The 26,986-nt window shown below is 36.8% G+C and overlaps 2 protein-coding genes and 1 long non-coding RNA gene across 4 annotated transcripts in view; 1 reads left to right on the top strand and 2 right to left on the bottom strand.

The window, feature by feature from the left end:
• The window catches only part of LOC135683704 (A disintegrin and metalloproteinase with thrombospondin motifs 6), a 98,924-nt gene that overhangs the window by 55,533 nt on the left and 16,405 nt on the right, over positions 1 to 26,986 (top strand). For both annotated transcript variants that reach the window (XM_065199038.2, XM_065199039.2), the window contains 2 exons: positions 1,241 to 1,348; positions 1,858 to 2,003. In XM_065199038.2, coding sequence (XP_065055110.2) covers positions 1,241 to 1,348; positions 1,858 to 2,003 — 254 coding nt within the window. The remainder of the gene's footprint in view (positions 1 to 1,240; positions 1,349 to 1,857; positions 2,004 to 26,986) is intronic.
• On the bottom strand, positions 11,793 to 19,840 carry LOC135683707 (homeobox protein DLX-3). Its single transcript, XM_065199044.2, has 2 exons — positions 19,094 to 19,840; positions 11,793 to 12,653 (listed from the first exon to the last, which is right to left on the bottom strand). The coding sequence occupies exons 1-2, from the start codon at positions 19,473 to 19,475 to the stop codon at positions 12,313 to 12,315; spliced, it is 723 nt and encodes a 240-aa protein (XP_065055116.1). The 5' UTR covers positions 19,476 to 19,840; the 3' UTR covers positions 11,793 to 12,312.
• Positions 23,137 to 25,506, bottom strand: LOC148959939 (uncharacterized). Its single transcript, XR_016143859.1, has 2 exons — positions 25,383 to 25,506; positions 23,137 to 23,260 (listed from the first exon to the last, which is right to left on the bottom strand). It is a non-coding gene; the product is annotated as an uncharacterized LOC148959939 (long non-coding RNA).

The following is a 26,986-nucleotide window of genomic DNA, read 5'->3' on the forward strand; positions in this document are numbered from 1 at the left end:
TCCTGTCAACTTGGAAATTTTCCTTTTCATGGCTTTAAAGGTGTTTTACATTCTATATCTTATATCTTTATGAACACAAGCTGGCAAGAGGGTAATGACCATTTTCTTATGGTACGATATTCTGTATTGTCAAAAACCAACATACATCATTTAGAATTAGCCAAACACATTGCTGATCTGGTTGCTATAGCTGCAGAACATTCAACAATTGCAGGTTTTCCAAACTGGTTTAACCGGTTTGTGGGTCATACAGCTGAATCAACATGAGTACATATCAATACAACACTTTCCCATTTCTTCAGCATCTTTTTTAAATTAAGAAATTTTTTACTTTTCTTGTGAATTTATAACAAAATTAGGCCAATTTCTTTCGTTTCTGTTTGTGAAATCTTATTCGATTTCTTATTCGATCCAGAATTCGATTTATTCGCTTACATTGTCTGTCAACCAAAACCCAGAGCTACGCTTTCCTGTCTTGTAATTTTCTGTCTGCCCTGTTTTCTTCATGGAGCTACATTCGACTGGTTTGATTCAAAAATTTTTATAATTTTTATCTGCCTTATCAACATCAAAACATGTCGAAAATATGATAAACAATAAACATATTAACAGAGTCTATTTAAATATTCAATTGTGATTGTTAAGAGCTATTCTAAGCATAAAGGACTATTGTCTTTCCAAAGCTTCTAACCGATATTTACAATAAGAGATTTTTTGTAAATAATAAAAAAAGTTATCCAGCAAAATTTTTCCTTGTCATGACTATACAGAGGTTCAAGACAAATTGATGCAGTGTCCCCAAAATATAAACCAAAACCCGAGACCAGAATGGAAAGTTTCTCAATTTAAAATTTCATGGTTGCATAGTTTATCGATTTTAAAATTTATTACAAATGTCATAACTTCTCCGTACATATCATAATGTCATAATTCTTATAACTGCTAAACTATTTCAATACTGCTTTGAAGTTATATAGATGTTACTTTCGATTTGCATCTGGAAATAAGTGTCCTTATACCTTTCGTCATTAATTGACGTTTATTCCCAACGAAATGTTAGACGAAAAGTACTTGAGTCAAAAATTGCAGAACCGAAGGTCTATTTTGGAAACTTTTGTCTACCATCGCTATAAATTCTGAGGCCTATAATCTTGAAAATTCATCATAAACTTGATTTAAATAGGATTATTTTCAAGAAATCGATCAAGAAATATTTAACGATTTAAAATTTGGTTTCTAGGAAGTCTGCGGTGTACTATGGTGCACAAGAAATATTCAACAAACTGGATGCACAACTAACCGAGAACCAGCGGCTGAAGGATCTTCTTGTGACGAATTCAACAATAAGGTAACCATGTTTGGTGCAATGCCTTCATAGATCAAATGGGGAATATATTGGTATCACATGAAATTGGCTAGGGTTTTTTACTATTTGTAAGCATAATTTTTAGATAAGACAATGGCGCTTTTGATTCTACGCTAATTTTAAAATGAATCAGCTTTCATTCTATGCTGACAGGATGATGTCATTTTCCTTATATTGATTAATTATGTTGTAAATAATTAATAATGTTTAAATTATAAATATATCATAATAAACGATTCTGATAAATGATTTGGTAGAAAAAGAAAAGAATGAAGGCTTTTTGTTGTAAAAGCGATTTGATATTTTTAGTGTTTGTTATTATTTTTGTACTGGTTCTAAATGTAAATTATATTTCAATACAATAGAGCACTCACTTATGCAGTCATTTGCATATTAGTGCAGATTTTATCCACCAATTTTCTCATTTTATACTCAGATGCCTATAATGTAACTAAAACATTCATTTAATTATATCGTCAACTTTGTTCAAGTGGTGCATTGGTGGCCAGTGTGTTCCAAGGATCGAAAAACCACTACCTATCAATGGTAATTGGGGGAGTTGGTCAGGATGGACCGCCTGCACAAGGACTTGTGGCGGTGGCGTTCAAAAAGTATCAAGAGAATGCAACAGTCCAAGGTAAGGCATTTTGATTACCTGCTTGCCATTAACGATACCTTCAGTCTCTTGTCATTCTCTAGAGCGATTCACGCCACAATCCCAGTAATGGTGCGGACAAGTGGGCGGATGGCTAACAACCATGAGGTAGGCAATGGAGGCTAGAAAAAGTATGACAATACTGATTATACTTTGCTTTATGAAATCTTTTTGTCGTTGCCAACAAAAGGATCATTTTAAATAAAAAAGGTTCACGAGATACCTCTAAATTGGCTGAGAACTGGCCACATAAACATGGGCTTTTCCCCACCAAATCACTTTCATTTGGTCTTTGTTCATAACTTTTTTATTGTTCAAAACATTACGTTATCAAATTAAAATTTTTCATTGGCCACATCTTACCCAATTTTTATAATTGTGAACTGATTTGCATATTTAGAGATATCCTGTGCTGTTCCTTTAGATTGTGCTGTCAAAAGTTTAGAAGTCCAAAAGATAGGTTTAATGACGTAACACTAAAGAACTCGAATAACCAACGCAAAATTGCACCAACGCAAAATTGCGACCCCCGAAAATTGCAAAAAAAGGTTTTCGTCATATGAAGTGGGGATAAAAGTTATACCGAAAAATGGTTTTACATGCTTTGTATCACATACATGTTGCGAGAAACAAGCAAGAGAAACCAATACGACTGAATTTTCGGTAACCTAGTATTTTTATGGTCCGGTAGTCATCAACAAATAATCGATTGATCATGTGAAATCCGAAAATAGTTGTGAGGGCTCTCGGTCGATGGGGATTTCTCGGTACAAGGCAAGCTTCTGCCTAACGGTAATGGCTGCTCGCTTCAATTAAATTAAAAGGGTTTAAATAACCAAGAAGGAATCAAATCAGTCAAAAATAAAGTTTCGAACCGCTCCTAACCAACCTCTTCTAGGCCTGCTAGGTATTAGATGCTAAACTTTCCCGTTATAAAATGAATATAATTATACTACTTTACTACTTGCTAACCCTCACTGGTGAGAGCTTGTCCAGAATGGAAAACGTTTTTTCCTCCTTCATCCTTTCTGCGCCATGCTCGTTCAAAATTGGTTTGCTTTCAATTTTCATCGATCGTGACGACAATAACGCGCTCGTTCAAATCTTCCGATATTGGCCTCTAGGCGACCCGCGCTCGCAGGCACTCGTACCCTTGCTCGCTTCAACTTCCTTCTCCTAAATTAGACCCCCTTTCCGTATTCAAAACAACATTGAGTCTTTTTGTGATAGTTTTTGCTGTTCACATAAAAAACTAGAACGACGAAAGATGTTTTTGGCGATGCCAATTTTTTGCGTTGATGCCGCTTCCGTCGTTTTTTACAAAGACAGTGAACCAGCATTCTGTTCGCTTAGTCATTTACATGGAGTTAAGTCAAGTTAGAGAACGCCTGATTGATTATCACTTTTGATTGAGGTTTCTCTTACACCATCTCGGATTGCCTTGCTCTGTTCTTCGGCCCTGTTACGCAATGCCGGATTGCTGTGTTCTGCGAAGGCAAGAAGCTGTTTTTCGTGTTTTGGCGAGGAACGCGCCTCTTTTTAGCACGATTTAGTCTATAAAGGGCATATGTCGCGTTAGAAGTTGGATATTAGAACAAAATCGTTTAGAGTGAAATTGTTTCGTGACATTTAATTTCGGTTTCATGAATTTTTACTGCCGTAAAAATTCCAACCTCGATCCCGTGCTTTGTACTAAACAAACAAGATAATGGTATTGCATTAGCCAATCAGGTTCATGACACATGCCCTTTAACAGTCAATGCCTTGGACGATTTTGCACGAAAGGTCATGCGATAGGAAGTACTTCGGATTGGTTTTCACTTGCTCCTGTGTAAAGTGACTGCCATTCCAGTTTTTCAGAGCAAAGTCCATGCAAGGAACGTCAGGTTTTTCTCAGCGTCCTGTAGCTCTAACTTTTCTCTGAAGAGAAAGCAAAGCCAGCATCTTGTAACTTATGCCTAAATAAGGGCAGTGACTGTTGCCTTTGTAACCGTTCTGAAGTTTCTTTGTCATTCATATTGCTGTAAATTGCAAAAATAGATCAGTATCTGGTTTCCAGTTTGCAGGGATATTTGACTTTAAATATTTTCGTCAGCTGAGAAACTTTTTCTCTAATAAATAATTGGATTTCCCAGCTTGACAGACACATAAATCTATTCCTATTTTGAAACTCAGGTTTAAGTATTTTCGTTTTTCAATAGTTTAATGAATATGAGACATATCAGTCCATAGCAAAATCTATTTTAGAAATTAATTAGCTTCAACAATTATTTTTGAAGCAATTATGCTCAATTTGTTTCCAAAAAGCCTTGTGGAAAATCTCCAACTTACTTATAAATGCATTTTTGAATGTCGTTTTTTATTTTTAGAAGAGTTATATTCTAAAGTTAGTCTTGGCAGAAGCCAGTGAAATTGTGAAGAAATTAGATTTGAAGGGTCTCGAGTACATGACTACTATAGCACTTTCGAGAAATCTTACACTCTTTTATCGTCGCCTTGTTGAGAACATGACTATTATAGCACTTTCGAGAAATCTTACACTCTTTTATCGTCGACAGTTGATGAAGAATGCGCTACAGCACGAACTGTATAAAATGATATCTACACTTTGATGAATTGAACAGGATAGTTCTAAGTTGTAACTCAACGTTTCACGCTTAATGCAATCAGAAGTCAACTGTTCTTTTAACTGTTTCATAATTACTAAAAATTGATATCCATATATGAAAGGAAAAAGACGTTGAATCATCTTTGGGATCCACTAAGATTCTACAACAGTGAAGTGATTCTCTGGCATATAATTACTATGCTACTAGCAATAAAATACTTTGACAAAAGTGCTAGTCTTCTCTGCGACGAAAAATGTGCTAAATAAAGTACTTTGACAAATTGCAAGTCTACTTCTGTGACGACAAATGTGCTAACTTAGCACTCCAGATCTCAATGCATTTCAGATCTCAATGGAATAAATAATAGTTTTAACCCCAGTGGGGCTCTCAAAATCTCTATACTGTACCAATGCTCGTCTGTAAAATCATTGATAACGGGTTTATTTTGTCTATAACATCTAGTACAGAAAAGGCAAAGCCATTCTTAGCATACTAATAGGGTAATCTCTCCGTTGTGACAATCTATTCGTTTTAAACAAAGACTTAACCCCCCTGGTTAAATTCCCTACAATGTCTATGAGAGAAGCCTTGATAAAAGTAATCAAAATGGCCTTCATAGTCCCGCCTCCGTCATCCCCCCTAAAGGGGTGAGATGCATAAAACATTCCAACAGTTTATTTGCAACTCAGTCAGCTATAATAAATAGAAGAAAATTTTGCTTTATATTAACATTGGAAACTATAGTTTATTTTGAAACTTAATCTGATAAAGTTATGAAATACATTTATGATTTGTATAGTCACATTTTTATATATTCTAGAATCTACAATGCCCGCCAATAAGGTTGGAAAACACTCTATACCCTGTTAACTCAATTTATCTCCTCCCTGTGCACTCCCCCCTCCCCCCCGCTGGAAAATGATGACAAATGAAGTTCGGAATATTAGCAGTGTATCAGATATTTAGCGAAATATTCATCCTCCATTCCAACCTTGTTCAAGGGGGAAGGGGTCTGCCCTCTTGAAATAGGAAAATGAAGGAAAAATTCACATTTACTAAAAGCACAGTCTTGGTGTTTCAATTTATTTTGGCTGCAGCTGTACGTTTCCAAGTAAAAGGGTAAGTAACTTCATTACACGTCATGAAAGATAACGAATAAAAATCCACTAAGGAACCGGAATCATAGAACCGGATCCTCTTTTTTATGTTCTGAACACAAATGGTACACAAGTGGTAGCACTGTCAGCGCAGACTAAATAAAATTGATCAATGTTTATCTAACAGTAAGAAGAAATGTTTATAGCAACAAAACTGACAGCTGAAACTGAAGTTCCATTAAAGTCACAAAAGTTAAAAGTTTCCATGGCAAATATCTGGTAATAAAGCTTTACTGGTAATTACTATTTTGCAATGTTGACTAACGATCAGATGAACGAGTATCGTTATGGCCGTGATTTACGCTGTGTGGTTTTTCATATACATAATTTTCTGTATTGTCTTACAAACTTATCTTTAGCTCTCAGCAAGTTAATCTGTTTTCTTGAGTTGAAAGTGGCAAAAAAAGGCTAAATGCTAAAAAGGCTAAAATACAAAGCGGTCTAAATCCAGCTTTTTTGGTTGAAACATTATTCTTGGGTGATGGCCCAAATAACTTAAAAAACACCAAATCTAAAACAAGGCCGCCTATTTCAAAATATAATATGGATATGATACCGTATCATATTGCTTATAGATACACCCAAATATATTCAAAGAAATTTCAGGACTTTCATCGTTCAGTTGTGACCTTTGCAAGCAGTACATGTGCAACATTGTTAATGTATGATTTATATTGTGTTACGGTAAGTTTAATTAGTTGGTTTTAATTAGCTTTAGTGAAGCTATATGATGTACCAACTTTAAATAAAGAAAGGAAAAATAGGACGGGGAAAATGGGGAAGCTTTGGAGCAACAAAGGGGGAAGGGGCAGATGTCTAAGCTCCTTTAGAAGATTGGACTATAATCAGACTGCTTCAATATAGAGATAAACTAGTTTGATATAGTTATTCTAAGTTTATACTTGTTTCTATACAGTCAAGCATATATTCAGCAGCTTTTTTCCTTTGGTTGGAATTTAAAACCTTTCAAGTTCATAAATTAGAAGGGATATGAATAAGATGCATTTGGCTATCAAAAAGCATTGATAGTTTTTACCCTTAATTTTCCCAACAAAATATTGAATAATTTTGTTATTGCAAGAAATTTGACTTCATATGACTTCATGGTCAATATGATCTTATTGTTCCTCGTGGGCAAAGGGCCTATCTACTTCAAACTTGCAATAAACGAATGCTACAAAAAAATAGGCACAAAATGGCTGGAATTGTATTACTGTTTTGAGTTTGGTAAGTCAGACTCGACTAAGTAGGGTTATTCTTAAAGTAAAAGGTGGGGAACACTGACGATTTTCTAATATTTAGCTGTTCTTGTGAGCATTGATGGTCATGTTGATGGCAATGAGGATTGCAGTCTGGCGGTTTTAAGGGGGTCCAGGGGGCATGGCCCCAGGCCCCGCGCTTGTGGTAGCCAAAGAAATTAGATTGAAATTTAAAGAACAAGGGCCCTGCAGATTTTTCTGGCCCCGCAGTCCCTAAAACCGCTGCTGATAGAAGTACATGGGGAGGGTAGACTTGTGAATGCCAAGAAAATGATGAAAATGATTTGTTAAACGTTAATGAAATTAGGTAAAAAGTTAAAAATGAAGACAAATTCATATGGCAAAATATATAAAATCTAGGCTTTTAACAGTTACATTGCTGGTTAGAAGACCAGGCTTGCTGCTGGGCCTTCTTACAGCCTTTTCCAAGTAAAACCTTTTTTTCAAAAGGGATTTATCTTTGACAATAAGGTGAAAATACATAAACCTCTGACACTGAGAACAATCTGCACTGTTTTCCATCACGGTAATCTTACTCGCTTCAGTAAGATCTTTTAATGACCAAAGTCACACCTTCGCATATTATTATTCCCTCTAATTCTCTCTAAAAGATACCGTGTCTGCATCCAGCCATGGATAAGTATCAGCTTTTATGTTATTGACTTCACTCGCAGTATGCTGTTGTCACAGTCAACAAGGCGACCCATATATTCTTTGCTCTTAGGAGTATACATTTACTTTACAAACGGCAGATGTCAATTTTGTATAGGGCGGCTTTTTTCAATAGAAAACTCCTGGTTGGCTCGAGGAATTTTTTTACAAACTACAGAAGATACAATAGTATTTCTACTTATAATATACAGTTTCTAAGATGCTCTTCTTTCTGAGTTCTTTCAAATGAAAGCCCCCCTCCCCCTCCCTTTCCCTTGCTATACCACGTCCAGGGTATCTTTCTTCCTGCAAAAAGACCTTTTCTCGAAGTGTAGATTCTGTTTAGCATGCCTTCATGACGTGGTGAAGCATTGAGTTTTACAAAATTGTCCAGAAAACTATGTTCAAAATTCTTTAAATTTGTGACAAAATAATTCTGGCACAACCTCTCGAATGGTGATCTCTGATTGGTTGGAAAAGGAAAAATTTAATCCTGTTACTTTTTTGGAAAATAAATTTCTTTATATATCCGGGAGTTTGAATTTATGTTAAAGGTCGAGAAGGAGCCAAAGACTTTGTATTTTTACCCTCACTTTTGCAGAAATGCTTCTTCATTTACTTTTTTGTTCAGTGTGGTAAAATATTTCATACCACTAGCTGAGGGTGACATCACTTTATAAGTTTACCATAACTTATGATAATCAAAATAGGCATAAGCACAAATTAAATACGTTCAAAACCAAATTTCTTTCTTAGAACATAACATTTCAGTAAGCTAGGAAGAAATATAGTCGCTACCCAGTTGATTTGTATCTGTATGATCAGCAAACACAATAGCGGGAAAACTTGGGTCTAGAACTCTCTGGTCCTGAAACTTTGATTCTAGAAATCTTTACGGTTTTACATTCCTCAAAGGGTTTGAAGCTATACACTTCTGTTGTTCATTTAAACCAGTGGTGACGCTAAGGGTTGCAGGGGTGCTACAGCCCCTCCGTCGAAGGTGGTTAGCCCCCTTGTCGAAACTTTTAACTTTTGTTGAAGCAACATTTTGCTGTGCTCATATTTAGAAATTGGAAAATCGTTTGATACCTTGCAGTTTATCCCATTGAGTTAAGGAAGTATTTTAGTATTCTAGGCTCTTTTTAACGATGTTCAGTTTAATCTTTATTTGTGATAGGTTTCTTGGTACCACATACGCACAATTGCTTCCTCTTTCTTACATTACCTTTATTTGGTGGTTTCATGCTCCAGCTATTTGTCAAAATTGACGTGTCAACTTCGATACTGTTTGGGGGTGCTCGCAATTCACTATGCTCGTTGGACTTTGGCAGAGCCGTTGCGAGGCAAGCCTTGTTGGGAGGGGGGTATGGACTACAAACTTAACTGATTAAAAAATAATTACCTGAAATTCTTAAGTTGCTGTCACAAACCTCTGCAATACATTTTGTCAATCTAACTGAGTGGCATATAATTCACAAAATTCATTTTAAAATGATAATAACGGACTTTCCTAATAGTTTTGTTAAATCTGTATACCGGGACGGGCAACTACCCGAGGCGGCAGAAAATTTTCAAATTTTGATGCTTCCAGTTCCCTGGAAAACGCACTCTTTTAAGTAAATTTTACTAAAGCAATCCTCCTAATCCTATCGAAAATTCTTTTATTTTTGCAAACAAATTGAACAGCAGATAAAAACAACTGGTACAATTTCGCCGTGGTCTTGAAAAATTCCATGTTGTCAGTTACTTCTCAAGGTAGGTATCAAGCAGCACTGGTTGCCAATTTAGATCCCTCTTTCTATCTTAGCATGCCTTTTTAGGGGAAATGGACACAAGGCACAATTTTACCTGGGCCTTGATTTTTAGATTTTGTGCCAACAAGAAATCTGTAAATCTTCAAATCATTAGTTTTTTTATCTTCCTTCATATCAAGAAATATCATATTTAGCCAAAGGAGGAATTACCTTTGCTTGATCCTTTATTGATGTTAATACATGAAGGACGCTGAAATACCTAAAGTGTTTCTTCCAATGGGCAGATTTTATCTGAAATTTTCTATCGAGATACTATTGGGGGGTGTGACACCTCCCCACAACCCCCCGGTCGGGACGCCCCAGGACTTGGGCAAGACCCTTGTATTTATTTGTAGGCTATTTTTTTCCGAGGAGATGGTGCATATACATGTTCTTGAGATGTTTTAATAATCAATAGCATAACGATGACGCCGAAGATAGAATGGGTAAATGTTAAGGAAATGGAAAACATAAACCACCCTTGTTTCTGTAATATCTTGATACATCTCTCATTGTTTCTTGTTAGTTTGCATTCTATCTACACCCCTGCAATAGTATAATATTTGATAAAGTTCTCAAAAGTTTTTCCAAATTTGTCACTACTGAACAAAGGTAAAAGTCAAAATGTTTAGTTCTGAAAATTATACTTCGAAAATTCCCCATATCACCAAAACAGTGTAATTTTTCTCTATGTGGATGGTTTGATGAAAAAATTGTGCAATGTCATACGTATCTCCACGCTCAAACCAGAAAGCAGCCCTAATAATTAATTGTATTTCTAAAATTGAGAAGAACCAAAGTTGGTATTTTATTGGGGAAGTCACATTTGAGGAAAAAAAGCCAGTTTGCTTACTAGTGACAGTATTTTAAAAAAAAGTGGTGGGCCACTTTGAATGGCTAATGTAACATTCGCACCACCAGTAGTTCCTTAGCTAAACGGTCCATGTAAGCAGGTTTATTGCAATACTGAATACCACAATGCTTCTAGGGCCTTTACCAACTAATAGCATAAAGGACTTTTGCAAAATCCCGCAGCGTTTTACTTTTATAGCAACCCCAAAAATATTGAAGACCTGGAATACAGAAAAACCTCGGAAAGAGACAAGAAAATCAAGTAAACTAACTTTCAAGTTTATCTTGTGAATTATTTAGTTCTGAATTTTCAGGCTCTCGCTCCCAATGTCAACCTAGTCCCCTGATCAAGCCGCTCCGTTGGAAAATTTCTGGCAACACCACTGATCGAGACATTTATTGCTTGTTGATTTGATCTAGAGCAGGAGTGTGCAACATGCGGCCCACGGACCAGATGTGGCTCGCGAGAGGGCAAATTTTGTTGCCCGCGCGTAGTCAATAAATTTTTCAACAATTTGGTCCTTGTGTTATATTTATGGAGTGACATCCTTGCTAAAAATTTTATGATTCATTATTAGGCATACTTTCCAATAATAAGACAAACAACTCTGTCATTATCATAAGCATACAGATAAATATCATCGCACATCAACTATGATCTAAAAGTTTAATGTGAGATTTCAATACACTTTCTGCGAACAAATAATGTAACATTTCAGATTGATCAATTTTTCATGTAACTGTTTGTGCAACGTTCCATGTAATTTTTCATCCAACTGTAAGTATCAATCCATTCATTGTTCAATACAATAACTGCCGATGAATTTCATAACTATTCATCTGGCCTGCCCGTGCAGTAAGATTTTTGTCTATGGCACACCTAAAAGTTAAATTGGAATCCCTTGCTCTAGAGGCACGTCTATAATTTCAAAGTTTTTCGACCCTCTATGCATTAAAACGAGACCTAGACTTTAAAACTGCGCTTTTTATCATTTGTAAATTCAACATGAGACTTCTGTCATTGATCAACCTTGCGATAACCTTGCTAATAACATCTAACACGCTTGAATTTCTCCATGTCTAGCTCAATATGCGGCTGTATTTTCTGTGGTAGAAAGATATGTGCGGGCTCCCTAGCAGCCAAAATTCCTAATCCTGTTTTAAATGCATTGGACTTTATTTGACAAAGTTTATGAAACCAATAATTACGAGTTACCGTTATATGAATTAGGCTCAGAACGATGATTAGATGTACGATGTCTGCGGTAGACTAGCAGGAAAAGACGCTATTGTTTTGTCATAGAGCAGTGGTCTTTGTGCTGATTCTAATCAATCAGCAAGGCTATTAACAATAACTGAAGATGATTTTTAACGTCGCCTAGATCTGTCTGCTTCACAGATTTCTAGCAAAATGGCTAAAAAGAATAGCAAGGAAATAGAAAAAAGGCTATTGTTCTTCTTCTTTTATTACTTTTAATCATTCTCTTCAAAGTCGATTATGATATACATATCCAAAAACAAATATATAACATCTACATTAGAAAAATAGTTTTTTCAGTATAAACTCAGTCAACTTGCTTTATATACAAAAATCAGTTCACTTTTTCCTTTGTTCATACATTTACAAAAAGACCTAGCAAAATACCAGAGGAGGCAATAAAATGCCTGCTGTTTATCCCAAGTTAATTCAACAAATGGAAATTAAATGCTTTCTAATTGTGCCTTGGTAGTTGATGGTTTCAACCCAACTCATTCCAAATCTCCTAAAAATTTTAACATGATTGAGCCTTGATCAATTTTCACCAAAAGCAAATTTTCAAAGCATTCTGTTCAAGGCCTTATTTTTGCATCTATCGGTTACTAGTATCCGATCTGCAAATTTCAATTATATCTTCCATCTTCTTGTTTATTTTGGCTTTTTGTCGCATTTTATCGAGCGTTCGACTATGCTCGCATGGTGCCGTGACCAGTTAACAACTATCATCTTGATTTGAATGCTCAGAGTCGGAATGTATTTCACTATCAAAGGTGTCTTTCCGTTCTCCCTCTGTTGTTTCTTTCTTCCATTTCATTCTTCTGTTCTGGAACCATGTTTTCACTTGGGTTTGATTCAGTCCCAATCGCTCGGCGAGTTTCGTCCTCTGCGGCGTTGAGAGGTATTTGTGCTCGTTGAACTCCCTGTTCAAGACCATGAGTTGCAGTTCCGAGAAAACGGTGCGCGGCTTCCTGCATTTTCTTCCGCTTGCAGTTCGTAGAGTTGGCTTCAATCGGAAGTAAACGGGCAGGGTACTTAATACGGATGGACTTGGACCTGCAAAGTATTAAGCAGATTTAATTTGATACCATTTTTATCAAAGAAGCCATAATTGAACCTTCGGGTCTGTGCTGTAGAGTTTAATTTTATGCTTAGTCACAATTTTGTTTATAAAAATTTTACCATCTGGATATCTCCTACACTGTTTTTCTTGGTAGCATTTCTAACATACCCTGTTATGGCAATCATTGTACTTAGTGACAATGGTAGATTTAGTGACAATGACAATTCAGTGAGTTCTACCTCAAATTTCGTCCATATTTCACAAGTTATGAACTAATATTGCGACCTTGAAAAGCATAAATATCAAAACATGTCAGTGGTGCAGCTGAAACTAACATTTTGTTTGTTATATTTTACAATTGCACCACCCTCTGTCAACTTGACCCAGTCATACTTCATTCCCTTTCATAGCTTACAGTGCTCGTGTGCACACACAGCAGCATTGACTCGTGCTTTACACGATTAATCTTAGCAGACCAGGTAAACATTTGCTATTGCTTTCGGGACGAAAACTTTCGATTTCACAAACCCACGATGTCCATGCTCTCATTAATGCTCGTGGACAGCTTTAGCTGTTTAATAAATGAAATATTCAGAAGATTTCTGTTTCGCTGGCACTTAGTAAACGAAGACAATTGACAACCGAGTTTAGCAATCGCTTAAGTGCGTTATTTGCAATATCAGTAGACAAACAATACGAAAGCAAGCTATTTTCGCGACACCCTTATATTGTCGGCATAGAGAACGGATTTTCGCGGATTACACAGAATTACACTCATGTTTTAGATCAAAATAAAGATCTCTAGAAAACATTTAACATGTCGGAGTCCTTGAAAGATCTACGAGGCGCCATTTGCAATTCAATGACAATATGGAACATAGACCTCCTGCGCAGCTCTTGGGGCAATAGTGCCTGTTTTAATATGAAGGTGACAAGCTTGTTGCCCTTAGCAACACGATACACTTACTGGAACATATTCAGGCTCAAATTCCACGAATCATCAAGTACGCCAGCAAAATTTATCCATTTAATGTGAAATATTGTACGAACAGATCTTGCTTTTGAAATGGACTTAATGGATTGCATCACAGTACATTAGTCTGTCTGGGTGGTTTAAATTAATGAGTCAGAGTAAGCTCCTTCTTCATGGCTTGTATTTTCAACGGCAAATTTCCTTCGTAAATTTTTTCACGTATAACAATGGAGAATATAGAAAAGCAAAGTGCTGTTTAGCAGAGAGGGGTGTTTAGGTATAGATATGGCATCTAAACTGTCATTTACTCTTTTTGTTTAGTAATAGCTAACTGTACACATATATTTTTGTGTTATTGTGTTAAATGGAAAACGGCAAGCTAATGCGTTATATTTAATGTTATTTAATGTTAAAATGTTTAATGGTTGCATTTTTTGCAAAGTGTACCTTATGCTGGCTCTAGCCGTAGTGCAGAAAGTTTTTAATCTACTAAAAATGTTTATTATAGCAGCTAGAGAGCATTCGCAACAATTTATTTTTCCTGCAATCTTAAGCTGGATGCCTTCTACTGTTTGACTGCCCTCTTATTAAAAGCTTATTCTGAATAATTTCATTTGAAAAAACAAGGACGTTTGTAAAATATTGACACATTTTTTCACACTTCAAAGCCTAAACATTAAACTTGGTTTTGCCATTTATGATTCACGAGTGGACCTGGTTGTCCCAATCGCATTATTCACTATTTATTAGATGCTTATTGGGTGCAAAAGGGTCGCACACGTTTTAACTTCTATTTAGAGGTACAGCACGGATGGTAAAAAGCTTAATAGAAGGCTTATATATGGTGATAAGTCATAAATAGTTGGCGCAAGAGAGACAATCTCCTCCTCACGAGTTCTTGAATATACTCTCATGACGGCCTGTGTTTCAAATCGTAGAATCTCTAGAATTGTGCCCATGCCGGAACTGCACACCACAAACTGAAATCAATTTGTTATAACCTTGATTTTTTTTGAACATATGATTTTTACTGACAACCGGAATGTTGTGATTATTAATCGAATATCAAAGGCAGGGGCAAAAATGTAATTTTAGATTTGCTTTAAACGACTGTACGATTGCCAAATGACCAACCTTTCAATTAAAGCTTTACAGCAACGAGAAGTGCAAACATTGCCAATGATAGACGAATTGGTCTCGCCGAAATTGGGTTCTACATTTACCGCGTCATAAACACGCAATGCATAAGATAGATATGTTTATATTAGTCTGTGCACAAGGGTAAAACAAACAGTTGCGGAGGAGTGTTGGGAGCAATAAGGATTTATTATTTAGAGAAGGATCATAGGTATTGTTATGTGGCGTCGCAGTTTAAGTTAAATGTAAAGTGAATTTGAGAGCTGTGACAACATGCTTGCTTTCAAATTACTTTGCAATCGCCACAAATACAATTGTTTGCATGTCTGCATGCTTCGGAGTTATTGTCTTTATCCAGTAAGTGGGATGTGAATCTAATTTTTAATTGCTCGCGAAGGTAAACCAATCATCAAGGAAAATTTCGATCCATGTCATGTCAGAACTCTTCTTCTCTTCACTTTTTCTCTTTATTATCCTTATGGCTGACTTTGTAGGTTATCAATCATACAGCTAACTCCAATGTTTTTTTTCTCTTCAGTTGCTATCAATGTTGACAAGGTTATTTAGATGGCTCTCTGAGTCTTTTTAGAGACGACACCTTATGTTTACGCTTCCAAAAACTGCAGGAACTCCAAATCAATAAGATCAAAATGCTCTTCATTACAAATGCTAGCAGAAGATGCTCAATCGATGAGGATAATATATCAGCTGCTATAGCTCTAATGTGAAGGAAATTAGCCTAATCTATAATGGGTTCAAAAAACCCTTGGTCCTGAAATTGCATATTCATAATCAACTGTCCATTCCTCGCACCCAACTCGGCCATAAGGCAGCTACTACTGGCTTGGCTGTAAAAGGCATTTAGCAAAATTTAGCCCTTATATAACTAGTGTCTGTGCAATCTTCTGTTTAATTCTTGAGATATATGTACACTCTTTTTTTATAAGAACAATTTTATAAGAACACGAGCCTCAAAACTGGTCAAAAGTTAAGAACAAATTAAGAACAGGCTGAGGCTGAGCTTCTGCAAAATGCAATTTTGAACAACGTTTTTTCTCAAAATCGAGGATTTCTAGCCATGTGTGGGTGCTTTTTCGGTGAATATTCAAAATTGTCAGCAAATTAAGACTGTCTCACTCTCTTTGTTGGCGAAAGAGGCTTGAACACCTCCTTAAAGCGAAAAAGCTAGCAATAGCACTGCTTACACCCTCTTAATTTAAGAACAAATTAAGAACAATCCAGCCTCAGATTTTCGAAAAAGTTAAGAACAGTCAGCCTGAACTTAAATTTACTGGTTCTTATAAAAATAGAGTGTAGACAGTTAAAGGAAGTTACCAACTAACATTCTTACTCCTTGAACTTAATTTTTTTACATCGTAAATTTAAGGATTATTTCTTTTTCTCATTGAATTCTTTCTTCCTACCCGTGCTATGCGGTTGGAATTATCATAAAGCTTGATTCCTTTAGGCGCACTAAAGATCACTTAAATGCTGAACTTTTCTCAACTTCTGTTCCTCCTAATATTAGCCTTATTGAATAAGCCTTATCAATTTCAGCAAATGTAGCTATATTTGCAGGTACGATGCAAAAACCTTTTCTTTCAAGAAATAACTCTTACGTTGCGTTTTTAGCAAACTCTCTTCTTTCTAATTTTGATTGTTTGTGATTCTACTACGGTTTTCCCTATCATAAAATAGACAAGCTTCATTTTCACTTATTGAAGACTTCCAGAGTTATTGCTAAATTATCTGAAGACATGCTGTCAGAATCTCAATTCCGTTAAATGACTATGTTTTCTTCAAACTAGCTCTCTCTCTCTCTCTCTCTCTCTCTCTCTCTCTCTCTCTCTCTCTCTCTCTCTCTCTCTCTCTCTCTCTCTTGCCCATTTCTCAATGGCTGCATTTATTAATACTATACTGCCTGCACAGTGTTGATTAGAAATCTCTGCAAAGTCTCGAAGGCTTTCATAAATCTGCTGCCGCTTAAAAAGGAGTTTCTAATGTAATCACTTCATTGCCTTCATATGCAAAATCTGATCATCGACAGCCTAGGTCTATCTTAAACCGTTGAAGCATTGTGCCAACTTCTTGATAGTCTCAGAACTTCTGCAAGCAGTTTATTAGATTTTAAGCCAAACGTAAAAACGTAACGCTAGCTCGACAGCCAAAGTTATGGTGAGCATTGGAAAACTTTGCAAATAAGCCCCTCTTGTGCTGATAACATGTTTCTTTTTCTTAATCAGGTAGTTTTTTCGACGTAAAATAAATAGTTTTGCATAGACGTCACACTTTAGTCAAGGACTCACTTGAAAAATAATAGAGATCCTGTATTTTGCGAGCAGCAGTCAGATAGTTGTTGCCTGAGAACATAATGATCCCAGTTTTTGTGTGCTTTTGCATTTTATGGTCAAACTTCATTAACGAACTTTGGACTTAAACAACTGTACTGTACAATATTTCAATAAAATTTTTATAGTTGCGAGTTGGGAAGAGGGGGAAAATAACTTGTCATTTGGTTCGAAGAAAGGAAAGAGTTTGAAGAATATGTTTTATTGTTCTACACTATTTGTAAAAGGACAGAACCGAAAGAAATTAGTTGGCAAGATCGAGGACCCAAATTTCGGTTCTAATAAGACCGTAGCAGACACAGTGATCAACGAGCAACCTCTGTATATTGAATATATGAATTATATGCTAATGTGTAACTTTGCGATAATCTGAATTACTACAGAATAGCGCGTCAAGAATGTATACTGACGCTCCATAATCTATTACTCAGGATCCTAGCGTGGGTGACTTGCGACGGAATTTCTGATGATATTGGCAGCTACCAAAGTTTAATGATTATGAGGAAAGATAGTCTATGAGAGAAGTAAATTTAGTGGTAGAATTCTCATTAATTTTATTCCGCATAACGGACCTACTTTGATGGTTTTAAACTATATGTTGAAAGAGTCTTGTCTGTCAACACAAAGAATTTATTCCTTGTCGTCGTTGAATTATGTGTTAAGACGGCTATGGAATCTTTCAAAGAAGAATGTGTTTTCTGGCTAGTAGGCTGGAGGCAACCGTAAACAGTCCCTGGAACCTTGGAAGGTTAACTAAAAAAAAATTACTGAAGAATGAACACCCCTGTATAAGCATGAACAGTTCTCTTAGGTATGAACAAAGGCCATGAAGTAGTAAGAATTTTATATATCGGGCACGTGCTACCGAACACTTTCATATTTATTCTCTTTATCAAGATAATGTAGAAACGCAAGTCAAATTTGCTACAGGGTTTTGTGCTTTTGACTGCAAAGGAAATATTAACTTAAAAACACAGCGAAATACTAAATATGTAGTCTAGTAGTATTGTGAAGTTTTCCTTTAAGGTTGCAAGAACATAACTTTGCATTACAAGCATCCTTTGCCGCCGGTGCCATCATCAAATTTTCTTTGCAAAAATCCATCAAACTCATCGCTGCACAACGTTATCTACTTAACTCGCCATTCTTGGTATAGTAGTTTATGATGACAAATGGAACTATAATTTGCTATGGAAAGCTTCCTAAACTCTCGAAGCATGTTGTTCTTGGTGTCTTGTAAAGATAGTTTGTATCGCGTGTGTTTGAATTTAATATCCAATTAGTCGAAGAACTTGTTTGCTCTTAGTTATGAATAAGTTGCAATAAACTGATTGCCAAGGGTATGTGATGAAAAACCAATAGAAAGATGGATTCATTTGTCTACGACAATTAACAGAACAGCTGGTTAGAAAATGACTATTTCAGACATAATGCAGCCTTGTGATCTCACCAAAACAAGGAAAATGGCAATCTAATAAAAGTTCCTTCCTGTAAGAGTATCGCATTTGAAAGAGCTTAGGTCCTTCTTTCGTGAGAGTGTTACAAGTTTCTTTCTGACTGCAAAGTCATTTTCAATACTTGTTTTGAAAGTTTATGAATTTTCAAGCGAATATGCTCTTCCGTCTGGAATACAACTTTTCAAAATATTTGCCAATAAGCAACTTACAGTCCGGAACAAACTAATAATTGTTATTGTTTTATCATTGAGATGGCTGGCTCTAAGGAGTTTAGCTATTTGTGAGTCCATGCGAGTGAAATAAATTATGTATCTAGAGAACGTGACAGAATTTTTCAGCATTCAGTATCAGGGAACATTATTGAAGACTAAACTTCTTTCGCGACGCTGCATTGGCAATTAATTCAGAGGCATTAGTTTTTGAGCATTTTCTAAATACGTTTTTCTTTACACTACTTTGCAGCAATTTCACAATATGAAATAAGAAGCATGTTTACAAGGTACATCATAAATTCATACCTTGGAAGTCTTTTTCGCTCGATACTACACAGCTGTGCATAGTTACTGGCATGCCAATTGACCCTTCGTGTTGGTGCGCAACCCCGTGGGCTAGTCTGTATGAGAAGCTATGCCCAATACTCGATGGGCTAGGACTAGAGAATCCATTAGTATGTGGAAGGTTGTAACTTGGCAAGTGTCCGTTTCTGCTTTGCAGTAGAATGTCTTCGATTCTGAACGACGGTGGAGACGGACGGTCGGATGGTGGTGAATAGGGTGTTGCTCCGCTAACGTAGTTTGGTACAGGGTAGCTGGACATATGTTGAAGACCATACGCACTTGCTGCCGTGTGCTGCTGGTGAGGATGCTCCATCTGGTATGGGTATTGCTGTTGACAGTACATCGTGAAGGCCGTGCGCTTCTCCTAGAGCTGGGGCGCACAGTTCCTTAGATGATGTAATATAAGATGATCCAGCCGATAATGACTGTACTGCCGTCTGTCAATTCTAATTTGCAACAGAAAACAATGCAGAACTCTGTAATGGCTTTTAATAGTAGGCTCACAACTGTAGGATATCTGCAACAACGTTATGTGTGTCCCTCTCTGTCAGTACCACTTTTCCAACCTTTTCCGTGCGATTGCAAAGCAATGCTAATAGGTAAATTGTAAAGATCAGTATTTCTATTGTGTTTCCTGCAATGTTTTATTTATAGTATATATCCCAGCTGAGATCAAAGAACAAACTGACAATCCGGAGTCTGGCGTACGTTTATATACTCCTTGTACGGTTCTACAACAACCTCCTTTGTCGCTGATTCAGAAAGGGAACCGGTCTCTTAATCCATTTTTTGATTGACAGGTGTAGTCTCAATAGCCATACAAAGATTTCTTTAAGTGTTCCACCTATCTCCGCTAAGTCGTGCATTATTTTTTGCAAGGCCAGGATCGCAACGCGTCACAATCCCTCTGCACAAACATCACAGTTAACTGTACCTTTGCCAATAGCGTTGCAAATATTCCCTGTAACTGTGCACCAGTAACCTCTTAATTATCTAAATATTTTCGTAAAGGCAAAGATCTCTGAAGATAGTGTGAAGCACACACCCGAAATCGAGCAATTAGCTATGCGATTAAGTGATAATGAATTAACCCTTCACACGCAAGTCAAATCACATTCCCTTTATGTACTCTTTGGCGTTTTGAGGATTATAGTTACATTTTTCGTGTAAAGAATCGTCTGCTTACGTGAACGCGGCCTTGGGCTCTAAACCAAAACACGACCGAGTACTTTTAACCTAGTTCCCAGTGCTCCGGACACTACATTTCGTAAATGACGCATAGGCGCCAAGACTCAGCACTTCATTGGTGGGCTCGTTTTGTAACGTGCCTTCAAGGTGTAATATATTTAAAGCGCTAATTCCATGTGAAACTGTTTTGCATATAGGACAGTTGCAGAAACAGTTTTTATTTATTGTTTGCACGCTAGTAGCCTGCTCAGTGTTGCAAACTTTTTAATGCCTTAACTGTGTTTTAATGGCGCTATCGACTTGATTTAGCGCGTATTTGCCATAAAATAGACAAACTGCTCATTCTTAAGTGATAACGAGTATCTCGGACCAGTAGCAGCTAAACTACCTCTACCTACCCTCTCCCTTCCCATCAACGCTTACTATCAACGCTTATGATAGTATTTACTTGCTGATCACGGGACAAAAAATATTGCTAATGATCAGAGATGAAGTTAGTTGAGCTAAGTTGATCTTAGACTGCAACGTAATTTGAATTTCTCTACCACACACTTTTGATCATCTACCAACGATGTTTCTTTGCTCTCTGACAGTCATGTTCTCTCTTTTTGACCTGAACATGTCATGAAAATTTCATGCACTGCACACATTCTTACACATCCACAATATCTCGACCACTTCCTATCCACTATGGTTGCTATAGATGACAGGGACACAGATTCAAGTATCAAAATATATGACGACTTTTCAGCTTTCTCTCCTGTTCTTAGGGATAATTTAAAAACTCTCCCTGGGAAGAATGAACCTTCTGTTTATTTTTAACTAGACAGTTACTACCTATCATGTATTTTATACAGCTTGCTTAATAAAAATGTAGCTAAAAATATAGAGCACAAAACGAAATGAAAATTTGCAAAAGATTTTTTGGTGATGAAAAATAGCTTCGAGAAAGCAAACATTTTGAAACATACGTAAAGTTAAGATGTTTTGGATTGTTTGCTTTTTCAAAGCATCTTCAAAGTAAAAATCACGTTAAACAATCTATTAGTCAATAGTTATATTAATGCCCGAGATGAAACCTTGTTTCTCGAAGTAGAAATCTTTTAGTGAGGTAATGAAAAAGCAAGAGTGATAACAGAAACGGTCAAAAGAGCCTCTTTGAAGCTGATTTCTCTTAACCCTATTTGCAGCTCATGTCCCTTATAGGCACCGTTGCTATGTATATCAGTCGACAAAGTCATCACCACTTCCTCCAAAAACTAACAAATTACTGGATCCCTAAACCGAAAACTGAAATTACTTGTGTGGCTTAAATTGCTAAATCGTTTTTGCGGTTACCCAGAAGCATGAATCTTTGGAAAGTCTGTACATTCATGACAACAAAATTCTCAGGTTTTGGCTTCTCGTATTGTTTTCGTCTCGGAATGGTATTTCATACGAGCCCTGGGAAAGTGAACATACATCATATCCATCTTTACTGTATCTATTTCCATCAAGCAATAAAAGGGATTTGACACACAGACGATTCAGCAGCTAGAAAATACCTAAATTTTTCTGTATTTGACTTTTTATAATCCTTGTTCCGCCTTAAAATGTCAAGGCCATCTTCCTTCGCTTGGGCTGGCCTTGTCTCTATGCTCTTGTGGTTTGCTCTGTCTCTGTATTATGACTATACTGTGTGGTTTGTAACAGTCGATGAAAGAGAAGGAGTGGAATCGTTATTTATGCCTAGGACGTCCCATTGATCCAAACAAGCGATTAGGTATGTAAGATCATAGCACTTTGAGCAGATTTCCCAATTTAATTGAAATCCGGTTGCCTTCATTGGTCCAAATGCAATGGTCCCTGCCTTTTTGCCAAGGCGACTTTTGTTTGAAGACGGCTTAACCTTAGTAACTGGGCCATATTCAAGCTTAGCTGGAAATCCAAGGTCGTGTTTCTTCTGACGATATTTGATTGTCAACTACTAAGTGCCAGTCTCTTCCTTACAGTCATCAGTAGAGACCGCAACAGGATCCCAACCTCTATCACTGTTGTCCAATGTAACCACGCCAAGGTAAATTTTCTCTTTTCCATAGTGATAAACTTGTCAATGGCTGAATGGAGGCTATTAGTATTGATTGCATGAACTTTAAGAGATTGAACTCTACCGGTGCAATTGGGGGGCTGTGGGGACTTCAGATCCCCAGTCAGTGCCTAAAAGCATTTACTGATTTGGGTTCGAGTCACTGACTTGAACAAGCTTGTACCATAAGTCAGGTGAGTCGTCAGCTTTCTGTAACTCCAGGCGTAGGAATCACGATAGGGCCACTGCTTGATAAGCACACTTCCTAGTGTCCCAAAAATTACCTTCGGTATTTAGGTAGTCCATGTCTCCTCCACAGAATTCCCGTCGAAGTGTTAAAGACATAGCTATATTTTATAAACCGCTAAATCCTTCCTTTATCTTGGCTTGGACCATATCGCTTTTTTGGTTCGCCTTGTAATCCCGCGAGAATAGTACCCTTGCAAACAATGCCTTCTTAATCACCACTTCACATAACTTGCCACAATTTTCTGTCTTACTACTTGGATATCTGAGGCTACCAGACTGTGCCACCCAACAATTTGCTTCTCTCGCTTCTGTGATTTCTATGATTCTGATATACATGCGAAATGGGAAGATAAATCTAGATTCCTATCGTTTAGAGCTATTATTCAAACCATTTATCTGAACCAATGAGAAGTGCTTTATATGCACATGTGCATTAGGGTGAAGGTCTTGACAAAAAATTTTCCTTCATAGTGCTTCACAGGATTTAATGAAAAAATTAATGAACACAACTATACATCATAATTGCATCAAATGAACCAGAATTTTATTCTCCTTGTACTCAAGGCACCTCTTTCTTCGCCTTTTGATTCTACACTAGCCCATTGCCATAAGAGCCATGAATGTTCCTACAACAGAATACATATAGCTATATTCAAAAGGCCAGTAAAATCCCCTTTCAAAATATTTATTTCTTTCCATCCTTATTCTTAAACAGTTTAGAAACAATTTATAAACAAAAATTTTCAATTACTATGAAAAGAGATATAATTTCCATGGGGCTGATTCAAAAACATGTTAGAAAATACAACTTATTTATAAAGCAAGATAAAACACCAAGAAAGAGAAAAACAGGGGACTTTTGGTCAAGAAGAACTGTTACTTCTTGAGATCCTTTAGAATAAACTTTGTAATGGTGTGATGCATTTAAAACTAAATGGTAAGCAATGTCCAGAGAGACATGACTGCTTGTTTTTTATAAAAGTTCAATACTGCAAGGTTATTTGGGTCATGCTTGTTTCATGTTGGAACGAAAGCAGGTTTCTAACATTCTAGCCATCGAGAAAAGTCTCTCTGCAGATTGCACTCTTTGCTGTGCAGAAGCCTGTAAATAGTTACCACTTCTCCTACGAAGCGAAGTTCTGCAGGTTTTAACTTTGTAATTCTCTTCATGATATCATTATGCTTCAATACTGCTTCATTCTTTCTCAACAACAAGATAGGAAGCTAAGCATTAAGTTGTAGTATATTGACATTTTCACCGTAATGCTAAAGTAATCTATTACGTAAATCTTGGTAATAACAAGACGAATTAATAGTTCCATATTTGAAAAGTGTTTTGCATGGCGGCTAAAGCCCTGCTAGCCCAGTGGCTGTGCGGTGCCTGGTGAAAATAACGCCATAGATTTTAGCCTGGCAAACATCGTGTTATAATTGAGTCATATCTCAGTTCTTCTCTCGGCCCCAGCCTATTCCTGACCTCTATACTGAACTATTTCCTCATACTCTTCCTTCCCTGAATGTCCTCCCCAGTTCCCTTTGCGCTGTTCTAGCATCCATTGATCTGTGCAAGGCTCAAGTTCATTTATTTCCATCACCAATCTACCTGGTGTGGTACAGAGCTTTAATGGCAATGACTGTCCGAAGTGTACTTAACGCTTCACATTATGTTATAACATTACACTGCAATAGCAATTTAGAGAATTTTGAACAGAGCAAATTGCCAATTAGTTTTATTTCGGGATTAGCGTAGTTTTCTATCAGAATTTGAGAACGACATATCTGGTTTCAAGGACTGTATTTTTTTTCTGTCATCAGATCCTTTCGAAGCTCGCCCTGATACGAACTGTTTAAATGCTAGAACTTTCTTTCCATTTCAATGACTGGAGCAAAAGCTACTCGTCCTTGCGCTTTCACAGACCGAGAGTTTTATATTTGAGGCTGTCTTTGTTTTGAAAGTGCCAGTTGTTACTGCATGTAATATATGGCATCTTAGCTTGGGGTGAGGGAAAGGAGGGTCGTTTGCTTTCTCCCTCTATTTTGAAATTTTTCAGAATTATCCAAAGATTCGGATAAGAAAGTTTCCAAAATGAAAGACCAGCACTGATACTTTGCTCTTTCACATTTGCTAAGTTTAAAATCATCAGAGAATTGGTCTCTTTGCGCTGCTCCTGCAAAGGACGGCTTTCAAGAAGGAAAGTTTAGCCTAGTCTCCCTTGCAATACTATCCTGTTTTTCTTTATGCCCCAACACATCTTCTTGTTGGCTTGGAATCAAACGCTTATAATCGCTCAGTCATTTGCAAGAGACATGATCAGCAACCAAATATACGAAACCTGCCTTAAAATGATAATGACAGCGTCACGCTCCTCCGCTTCCCAGCTTCCGCGCTCTAGATTTTGAGGCTCCGGTACCCAAGGTTCCTTAATCTTAGCGTTTCTTTGCATATGCATATCGAAATCGTAAATAGTGCGCTGAGGATGTGACTAGATCCCAATTATCTGTTTACATTTTGATAAGATGTTTCATAACGAGGGAAGAAGGGCAACCTTGAAGAATTGGTAGTGCAAATGTTCACTATAACGATGTAAGATAAAACAAAGAGTATTCAGGCAAATAAGAAAAGCAGTTGAGAAAGAAAAAGAGTTATGCTGATCACGAGATGCAAATCGATCCATTTTCGTTATTACCAAACCATTAGCCAGTGTGGTGCGGCTCAACTCTGTGCTTATAAAATAGAAAACAGCCTACCCCGTGAAACCAAAATGCACGACCTTGCACGTCGTTAGCAACTGTAGCGCCAGTTTTATGCATTCCGTTTGGATCCATTGGAGACTTTGGTATCAAAAGAATAGAATTCGATCACTTGTCAAAGTTCTTGATCGAAAATCATTAAAGATACTCTCCCACTTCTTAAAACCGTTCTTTGTAAAAATATTTTTACGACTTCTATCTTAATTGAGAAAATGGGCCCACGTCTTATTAATGAAAAGGCGTATTAGATTGAAAAGCTTTGATTTCTAACGATTAAAATACAGTCTATGGTGATGAACCTTGCGAAGCGAATCCAAAGCTTCAGTTACCAAACACTGGCTTACTAAATAAAAATGGGGTGTAAAGTTGGGAATCATCCTTTCGCTCATGTCAAAGGATTTAGGGTGTGGTTGTGAAATTTTATCAGATATCGTAGAATATATTTTTGACAGTCAATTCCTATCATAATTGTTGTATATAATTTAATCTCCCATGGTCTAACGATATTTAAATTATCGTTATAAAACTATGCATTTTTTATCTTGTTGTTAGTTGTTATCTTGTTATACCTTTGTTAAAGGTTTAAACTTTTAACTGTTATGCTACAGCTGTAAGTAAATAGGGATGTGTTGAATTTCAGCTTCCCTGTTGAAGATTAACCAACAATGCTGAGTGAGTTCCACCTAGTTCTTGCTGGTAACTCTACTAATAGAAGGAATCTCTGGGCATGCGCGGGATTTTGTTTGCTCAATCTCTGTAAATACCCGACCCCCTGCTAAGAAGGGGCGTTTCCTTACCGGTTGCGTGGAAGAGAGTTTGCAACATTTAAAAAATCATTGTTTAGTATTTAATTAATATCAGTGTTTGGCATCAACACTGGTCCGTGAACAAGCATCACAAAAAAATGTGTTCATTATTAATAAGGTCGGGTGTTGGGTAATTGCTGTGTCCTAAAAAGAGGCCGCTGGACATGGAGAATGACAGATATGGACCATAACCAAACCATAGCACACAATCTATTATGTCAATTCCAGCTTTGTCGTCAGCAATATTTGTATGCCCTTCAAGCAACATCATAACTGGGCTTTGACTCACTCAAAAGCTTTTCACAACATCTCAGAAGGTCATTTACTAGCCTCTTTTGTCTGTGTTATGGTTATAAGTTAATCAAAACAAGGAAATTTAGCTGCGTCACTATTTATGCTTATGAAAACAGGCTCTTCAAATGTGTAGTTTTTCCAATCTAGTCTTTGATGATCATTCTCTGTATATGAGTTCAGCAGAACTTTTTGAGATCTGTTGCTTTTTTATCTAGGTCAACACTTGCTGTGCTGTTATCGATTTGTACATTAACTTTCGTAATTTACGTATCCAGACGTGATCTCTGCTTATGAAATCGCCATTATCTACTCCAGACAGTAGATTTTCCTGGAAATGTGAATAATTGTAAACATTAAATCCGCAAGTCACGCCTGAACCCTCACTTCAGTTTATTTTGGCTACACGATCTAGTTCGCTAAAAATTGTCTCGGACATTCCTGATAAAAGTCAGTTGATGATGATGATGTGTTTTCAATAAAATCTTTTTGTGAACATCGATT

The sequence above is a fragment of the Rhopilema esculentum genome, chromosome 7, assembly GCF_057945365.1.
Source record: "Rhopilema esculentum isolate cy_ngs chromosome 7, ASM5794536v1, whole genome shotgun sequence".
NCBI lineage: Eukaryota > Metazoa > Cnidaria > Scyphozoa > Rhizostomeae > Rhizostomatidae > Rhopilema > Rhopilema esculentum.